The sequence below is a fragment of the Lontra canadensis genome, unplaced genomic scaffold (assembly GCF_010015895.1).
Source record: "Lontra canadensis isolate GAN:19392208 unplaced genomic scaffold, GSC_riverotter_1.0 scaffold66, whole genome shotgun sequence".
Taxonomy (NCBI): domain Eukaryota; kingdom Metazoa; phylum Chordata; class Mammalia; order Carnivora; family Mustelidae; genus Lontra; species Lontra canadensis.
The window spans coordinates 9,661,010-9,669,201 of record NW_022631060.1 but is presented as its reverse complement, the minus strand read 5'-3'; the positions used below and the strand labels follow the sequence as shown (position 1 = coordinate 9,669,201).

The following is an 8,192-nucleotide window of genomic DNA, read 5'->3' as shown; positions in this document are numbered from 1 at the left end:
CAGAGAGCAGAGGTCCGTCACCTCTCCTGGCCCAAGAGCTCAGACCGGACCAGCTTCTGTGTGAACCCCATGGGGGACGGGGCTCTCACCCTGAGTTTGACCCTTAGTCCCCATAAAGGTCTGGGCGGGACAGGGGTGGATCTGAAGCCCGTGCGGACCCCGGGGCCGCTCTCTCTCCACTTCTCCAGAGGAACCCCTCCCCCAAACACAGGTCGTGTTCAGGAGAAAATTCCTTGCAAGGAATGGCTCCTCTTTTTGGAGATTTTATTTGACAGAGAGCGCGCAAGCACAAGCAGGGGGAGCGGTAGGCAGAGGGAGAGGGAGCAGCAGACCCACAGGGGCCTGCGGGGGCCCCGAAGCGGGGCTCGATCCCAGGATGCTAGAATCATGACCTGAGCAGAAGGCAAACGCTTAACAGACAGAGGCCCCAGGCGCCCCACAAGGGATGGTTCCCTCCGGCTTCCCAGCGAAGGGGCGATCGCCCACTCCCTCGCCCCAGTCAGCCGTGAGACCAGCAAGGAGGCCCCCGGGGCTCCCCTGCGTCCAGTGTGAGTGACAAGACTTTAGGGCCCCATTTTGGTTCTTCACTGCCCACTCCAGTGCCTCCTACCCCTCACATCCTTTCCGCCAGGAAGGTCCCCGAAATGAAGTTTCCCCTCAGCAGGCCGAGAACAATGTCCTGTTCTTCTGTCCTCTGGCTGGCTCGTCACCAGCGGCTGGAGGAACTCACCTCCTGAGTCCTCCCCACCGGGCAGCCCCGAACACACTGTCTCGGCCAAGCCCAGAGGAGGCAGCTGGGCGGGCAGGGCAGAGGCTGCTGGCTTGTGAGCTGCCAACCAGGGGGAATGGCCCAGGCCTCCCCTTACTTGCCCAGAAGCACACGGTGAGTGCCGGCCAGCAGGACCTGGCGGCCGCGTGGCCAGGAGCGGCTGTGGCCGCGGGGTGGGGTGGGGTTAAGGGGAGCGCAGCCAGGCAAGCGACCAGAGCCCTGAGGCTTCCTTCCAGAGGGCTGCGGGGCAGGTGGCGAGCGGGTGGTGGGCGGCAGTGGGGGTCTGCGGGCAGAGGAGGTGCACAGACCTCAAGGGGGCAGTTTGAATGACCTCCCTGGGCAAGCACCAGCCTCCCGTCCTCCCGGGGCACACCCAGGAGCAGAAGTCAGCCGGGGCCAAACCTCGGGGCACTTCCCAGCCTCGGGAGAGGCTGCTTGGCAAGGAGGGTGTGAACAGGGCCGCGCAGATGACACTGCGCTCATTCAGAGTGCTCCCCGCGTGCCCTTCAGACGCGGGGGGGGGGGGGGGGGGCGGCTCTCCCCACCCCCACCCGACGCCCACGGGAAGGGCCTCCAACCCGGCGCAGGAAGCTCACCGCACCACGCCTGGGCTGGTAGAAAAGGGAACAGATCGGGCAGTTTATTTGGAATGAACACGTTGATGCAAAAACGAAATATTACGACAGATGGTTCCATGATAACCACCCAAATAAATACATAGTCTGATAATTTAAGGCGCCCGCTCAGCGGGCCGAGGCTCTGTGGCTCCGCATGGGAAGATCCTTCCGTGTGGGTCAGGGACACGGCTCCCGGCCTTTGTCCTCACTGTGGTCAGCGGGCGGGCGGCCCGCCCAGGACCCCGCAGTCCCGGGCGCCCCCCCGGGTTTCCTGCCGGCGGCGCGGCCCCGCGTCGGCCCGACTCGTCCAGTGCGCGGCTCCTGGAGGGGGTGGGGGGAGAGCAGGCGGTTAGGGCGCGCGGCGAGCGGCCGGGGTCCGGCCGGCGGAGGGTCCCCCCGGGGCCCCGCGCGCGGACAGGCGGCCGCGGTCCCCCGCGCGACGGCCTCCCGCGACGGCCGGCACTCACCGCGGCGGCGCTCAGGGCGCGCGGGCCGGCCGGGGCTCGGGGGGCGCGGCGGGCGCGGCGCGCTCCTGGCGGCTGCGGAAGTCCTGCAGGGCGCGGCGGTTCTGGAAGTCGATGAGCGCCAGCGTGATGGCCGCGTTCCAGCAGCTCTCGCCCGCGCAGCGGAAGTCGATCTCCTTGCGGTCGGTGGTGACGATGGTGAAGTAGACGTACTTGCCGGTGCGCTCCACGCAGTCCACCTTGAGGATGGAGTGGAAGCGCAGCTCCTTGGGGCGCGCGCCGGGCCCGGCGGGGAACAGGCGCAGGCGGTCGGGCGTGAGCACGCCGCGCTTCTTCTTCCACAGCTGGAACAGGCTGTCGCTGCGCTTCTCCAGCTCGCCCTCGCGCAGCACCTCGCCCGGCGTCCTCATGGCGGCGGCGGCGGCGGCGGCGGCGGCGAAGGCGCGGGCGGTACGGACGGTGCGCCCCGGAGCGCCCGGCGCCGCCTTTATGGGGCCCCACCTGGGCCCGGCCCCGCCCCCCGCCGAGGCCCCGCCCGCGCCCCGCCCCCTGCCCCGGAGACCGCGCCCCGCCGTCCGCGGCCGCCGGAGGCCGCGCTCCGCTCCTGTTCCTCCGACGCCCGGGCCCCGGCCCTGTGGGGTGACTCGCGGTCCCACCCCGCCCCGGACGCCGGCCCCGCGGAGGAATGCGCTGCGGCCGGCCCTGCCCGCGGTGACTCACCGCCGGGGAGCCCCGGGAACCGCCGGGGGACGGGGCCGGCCCAGGGCGGGGAGTCCGCGGGGCCCGGACCCCCACCCTCCTCCAGGCGCCCGGGCAGCTAGTCCTCGCGCGCCCGGAGGGCCCTTCCCGGGGAGACCCTCCGATGGCCCTGCCCGGCCGGCCTGCTCTCCCCACCTCCACCCCCGCGGGCCGCCCCTGGCCGGACCTTCCGTCTTCCCCACCCCGGGGCCAGGCCGACGCGCAGAGCGGGTGCTGTGAGCCTGCTTTTTCCTCCGTGAAGTGGGGACAGTAACACTTCTGTTCGATGAGGGACGCAGGGACAGTGCCCCGTAAACGTCAGGGCGCCTCCTCCCTCCCCGGGGTCCTGTCCTTCCCGCTCCCTCCTGCCGCTGGCCCCCGCCTGCACCCCCCTAGGGGGGAGGGGGCCTCCGAAAGGCCCTGTGGGTGCCAAAAGCTCTCTGCTAGTGCTGGAGGCTCAGCCTGGGGCGGGCGGTGGGGGCGGCTGAGTCATGCTTTCCAGTAGGAAGGGGGGGCGGGCTTTTCATTTACTGTCTCCCTTTTATAGGAGCAGGAGTGACGGCTGGCCCCGCCCGGTTCCCAGGGGTGGGGGTGGAGTCCCGGAGAGGGTCCCCGGCGGCCAGGGCCTCTTCAAGACACCCACTTTCCAACACCCCCACCTAGCTGTGACCCTGGGAAGGGACTGCACACCGAACAGGAAGGGCCCGGGTGCCCTGGCGGGCAGGGACAAGGTTGCAGCGCAGGTGCAGGTGCGGAGGCAAACCCAGGTCCCTGCTTCAAAAAGTTTTCGCGCTGGTGAGGGCAGAGCGCAGGACGGGGTCGGTGCACGTTCAGGAAACCAGCCCCGCAGCTGAACTGACCCTGCCCCAGCCACCCCTGCCGCGTGGCCTGGGAAGTCCCCTAACCTCGCAGAGGGCAGTCCAAAACCCTGGCCCTTCAGGGTCACCGGCTGGGACGAGGGGCTTGGGCTAGGAACCTGAGGACGGGAGCCCTGCCTGCCCTCAGGAAGGGGGCCCTAGGGGCCCGGGGCCACGAGGACAGCTTGAAGGAGTCCAAGGGGAGGGGGCGGTGCCTGCGGAGCTGCCCAGGGGGCGCCCAGGGGTGCTCTTCTCAGCCCCATTTCACAGAGAAGTGAGGCCTTAGGGAGGAGGGGGCCTGGTGGGAGGGGTGGGGCCGGGGGAAGAAGAGGTGGGGGGCTTGAGGTACTAGAGGAACAGACTGATTAGGAGGAAGGGGCTGTGGGGGGCCCCCCAAACCAGGGGGTGCCCAGTGAGGCGAGGTGAGGCCGCATCTCCATGCCTCCCACTGGCCAGGCCTCTCTGGGAGCGTTGGCGGGCCAGCGACCTGGGGGGTGCTCTGACAAGTGGGCGTCACAGGGAGCTGGGAGGAGCCTTGGCCTCCAACCTGGGAGGGAGACCCTGGGGCAGGGCAGCCTGGGCGGGGTTCCCAAATGGTTGGGGGTCAGGAGCTGGGTCCACCCAGGCAGCTTCACTAGCAACAGCTCCTGCCCTGGGCCAGCAGAGGCCCCGTGGCCCACCTGCCGCCGCCGGCTCCTGCTCCCAGCTAAGAAGCGTGAGCCTGGAGCCAGGAGAGGGCCCCGTGCCCGCCCCCCAGTAGGCCCATCGGGAGGACCCTCTGGGGCAGGGAGTTGGGAGGGAAGAGGAGGACACAAAGCACTGCCCTTGTAACCCTAAGGGAGGACCTTTTGGGGGAGCTCCCTCCCTGAGCCATTTGGTGGCCAGGAGCCCAGAGGACCCAGCAGGGAGACGGCTTCCCGCAGCGCAGTGGGGGCCCTGCTGCCGATTTGGCCTGCACCCCATGGGGAGCTGTGGCCCACCAGGCTTCTTGGCCACATGGGTGCTGGACGGCCAGCCACCCGCTGGAGGGACAGGGGCCTCATTCGCCCTCTGCCCCTGTTGGTCCCCCGACAAGGTGGGGGCTGCTGGGGTCACTCTCTTAGATTTGCAGGGAACGGAGGGTGGGGGTCTCAGAGAAGTTAGGGCCTCAGCTGAGGGTCCCCCTGCCAGCCTGTGCGCCCCAAGGCCCGGGGGCAGGAAATAGCCCCACCCAAATGAACAGGGAGGGGCCTTGCCAGGCTTTGCCTCCCATTGGTGGCGTCAGGCAGTGTAGGTCAGAGCCAAGTTTACTAATATTTATCCAAGGGTCGCATCCGGGATTCGCGCACAGCCTGCCTGGGGGGACACCCGCTCCTGCCGCCAGGCAGACAGGCTAGTCCCCAAACATCCGGCCAGGGACCCTTGCTGTCCCGTCCGGCTGGGGGAGGACGTCAGCCGGCCCAGACAGAATGATGGCACCTCTCCAAAACGCCCCTCGTGAGCTCATCCATGCAGCCGTGAGAGGCCGAGCCCCAGAGGCTCTCGCCCAACCAGCCTGGGAACAGCGGCCTGTGAGGAAGCCATGCGTCACGGCAGCCCAGGGCAGCCCAGGTGCCCCAGGCTCGATACCACCCTCTTCCTGTGGGAGGCGGTGCTCAGAACAGCCCCAGGGTGGGCCTCCCTGCTTCCCCTGCCTGGGAGACTGTCTCCCCTGATCCCCTCCAGGAAGTCCCCTCGGATCGTCAGAGCATACCCTAAGGCCTACTCCCACCAACTATGCAACTGTTGGGCCTTGGGATCCCGGTGGTGGCTCCAGTGTGAACCCCAGGAGGGTGGGGGAAGTCCACGCACCTGGGAGGTGGCCTGATGCCACCTGACCTGAGGCTGACATGGCCCATTGGCCACCGCTGCCTGCCATCAGGCCCGCCCTTGATCTCTCTCCTCCCATCGGGAACCTGGGAAAAGGGAGAGGCCCGAGGGCGGGAGGCGGGTGTCATCCCGACTTTCACTGTCAGCCTGGTTTCGGCCGCAGAGCTGTGTCCCTGTCCCCCTCTCTGGTTCTCGGGGCCTCAGCAGGAGTCTGACAGGTGGGCCTCCGCATGAGACACTCCTCAGTGAGAAACACGGCCCCTGCCCAGAGCACCTTTCTCCTCCTTGGCCCCAGGCAAGCTCCTATCCATCCTGCACTACCTCGCTCAGCTCCTGGAATGCAGGGACAGGGTCGCAGACTGTGGGGCCCCCCAGGCCCCAGCCCAGGTGCTCAGGAAAGGTTCTGGGAAACGTGGACCTAAAAAGCATCGACCTCATTGTCCCAGAAATGTGACTGTTCAGAGCAACTGAAGTCAGTGGGGGCTCTGCGTGCTTGTCAGAGATAATCAGGGAAGGGTCGGGGGTGGGGGGCCACGGCCAGGTTGGGGAGAGGAGCAGGAGCCGACAGGCATGCCCACACTACGGGCAGACTGCCCAGGGCCTGTTTCACGGGGACACAGGATCTTTCTGGAAGCCTGAATGAAACGAGGATGCACAAAATACAGGGAGTGAGAGCAGAGATGGACAAGCGGTGGCCGCCGCCTTCTGGATGGTGTCAGCCCTTGCAGGCCCCCAGGCGGCATCATCACAGGACAGAAGGGACATCTGTGCCTGTCCACTCCGCCCCCTCAAAGGTGGACTGCTTACTATTATTTACCCAAGGGTCCCACCCGGGATTCACATGGCTGCCTGAGGGGACTCTCACTCCTGCCCCCAAGCAGGTAGACTGGTCCCCATATGGGAAGCAACCCACGTCCGTCGACAAATGAATGGAGTCACAGGACGTGGTCTGTCCACACGCCGGACTGTCCCTCAGGCTGAACACGAAGGGACACGCGGACACCGGCCACAGCTGGATGGAGCTGGGGGACGTGATGCAGAGTCAAACAAGCCAGACACAGAGGGACAAACACTGCAGGATCCCACCCAGATGGGTCCCTAGAGTCTCCAAATTCACAGGCACAGAGAGTGAACGGTGGGTGCCAGGGGAGGGAGGGGGGTCGGTGTCTCAGGGGGACGGAGAGTGGACGGTGGGCTCCGGGGCTGGGGCTCGGGGTCTCAGGGGGACAGAAAGTGGATGTTGGGCCGCGGGGCCAGGGTCTCAGAGGGACGGAGAGTGGACGGTGGGCACCGGGGCCAGGGGAGGGACAGGGGCCGGTGGCTCAGGTGGATGGAGAATGGACAGTGGGCTCTGGGGCTGGGGGTCGGAGTGGATGGTGGGCCCTGGGGCTGGACAAGGGTCGGTGTCTCAGGGGGATGGAGAGTGGACAGTGAGCGCTGGGGCCGGGATGGTGGTCGGTGACTCAGGGGACAGAGGGTGGACGGTGGGCGCTGGGGCCGGGGGAGGGATGGGGTCAGTGTCTCGCAGGCACAGCTTCCCGTTGGGAAAATGGGAAGGATCCGCACAGGGGCGGTGGGGACGGCCGCACAACAGTGTGAAGGTGCTTCGCGCCCCAGCCGCGCGCTCAGGCAGGGAAGACGGTACGTTTCTGTGTACTTTGCCAGTTAAAGAAATGTATTTACACGTGAACACGCACGCGTGCCCCGGCAGGAGCCTGCCGTGTTCCCTAACAGGGAGACGCGGCCCCGTGCTGTTCTCTCCGACCCGCGTCCCGGGCAGTCCTCCGCGGGTCCCCCGGTCGGTGCTCGGGGGGCGCAGTGTTAGGCGATTCTCAGAAGCGACAGACGAGGCCGCGTGAACGTTCCTGGACCGCGCACACGCGTGCACAAGGTCACGGGACAGACTGCAAGGGGGGGGCTGCTGTGTGAACCGCGGCAGCTCTGAGACCGCCCGCCGGCCAGCTCCCACTCCCTCCCGAACGTGCCGGGCAGCCGGCATTCGTGCAACTTTTCTCCAACCCCGCGGGCAAACCTGGGGTGTCCTGTCCATGGAACCGGTGGACAGGACTTCATGGGGCCGGAGTTACTGCTGCCCGACGTGACGGAAGATACGACTGAGGACCGTGAGAGGTCATCCCCGGTTATCTGGGCGGGCCCCGCGTGCGGTCCGTGTCCTTCCGAGAGAGGGAGGAGGGGCCACAGCCCAGGGACACCGGGGCCCCCAGCAGCAGCAGCAGGAGCAGGAACGACCCTCCCCCAGTGCCGCCAGGCCCCTGGATTTCCACTTCTGGCCTCAGAACCCTGCTTTGCTCCTTTGTTACAACTCCCCACGCCAACTCTAGCACAGGCCCCAGCCCCGCGACGGGCTGCTGGCCTTGGCCGGTCACGCCGTCTGGTGGCAGAGGCGGTCCAGCAGAGTGGTGGCATGAGCTGGCTCTGGCTGATGAGGTCGAGGCTTTCGGGGGACCACTGGGGACTTCCGTGCTGGGTCTGCAAGGATGTGCAGGAGCTCTCCGCGGCACCGGGCCTTCGCCAGGCGAGGACCAGGGAGAGCTCGGCGTGCTCTGCCCAGCTCTGAAGTCAGAAATGCTGCCCGGTGCAGGCGGACAAGGGGGCTGAGCGGTCGAGGACCCGTGGGAGACGGAGGTGCCCCTCTTCCGGGTGGGGACTCCTCGCCGCTTCCTCTGCACCAGCAGCCCGTGGGCACCGACGCCTCAAAGCTCTCTGCACGTGGCCCTGCTGTCACCAGGCCCCACCCCGGCTCCCCACTCCCGAGTGCCTGAGGGGCTGGGTGTCCTGGCCCAGGCTCCTCAGGGTCCCCCAGCAACCACTCCAAACAGCGCCCGCCACTCCGATGGCACTCCCTCCGGGCCCCATCCATCCTCCCACCCCCAACTCT

At 67.6% G+C, this 8,192-nt stretch overlaps 1 protein-coding gene across 1 annotated transcript; it reads right to left on the bottom strand.

Moving 5' to 3' along the window:
* Positions 1 to 1,397: 1,397 nt before the first annotated feature.
* On the bottom strand, positions 1,398 to 2,295 carry PHLDA2 (pleckstrin homology like domain family A member 2). Its single transcript, XM_032879088.1, has 2 exons — positions 1,854 to 2,295; positions 1,398 to 1,707 (listed from the first exon to the last, which is right to left on the bottom strand). Exon 1 carries the CDS (start codon positions 2,258 to 2,260, stop codon positions 1,865 to 1,867), a length of 396 nt encoding a protein of 131 aa, XP_032734979.1. The 5' UTR covers positions 2,261 to 2,295; the 3' UTR covers positions 1,398 to 1,707; positions 1,854 to 1,864.
* Positions 2,296 to 8,192: the final 5,897 nt, after the last annotated feature.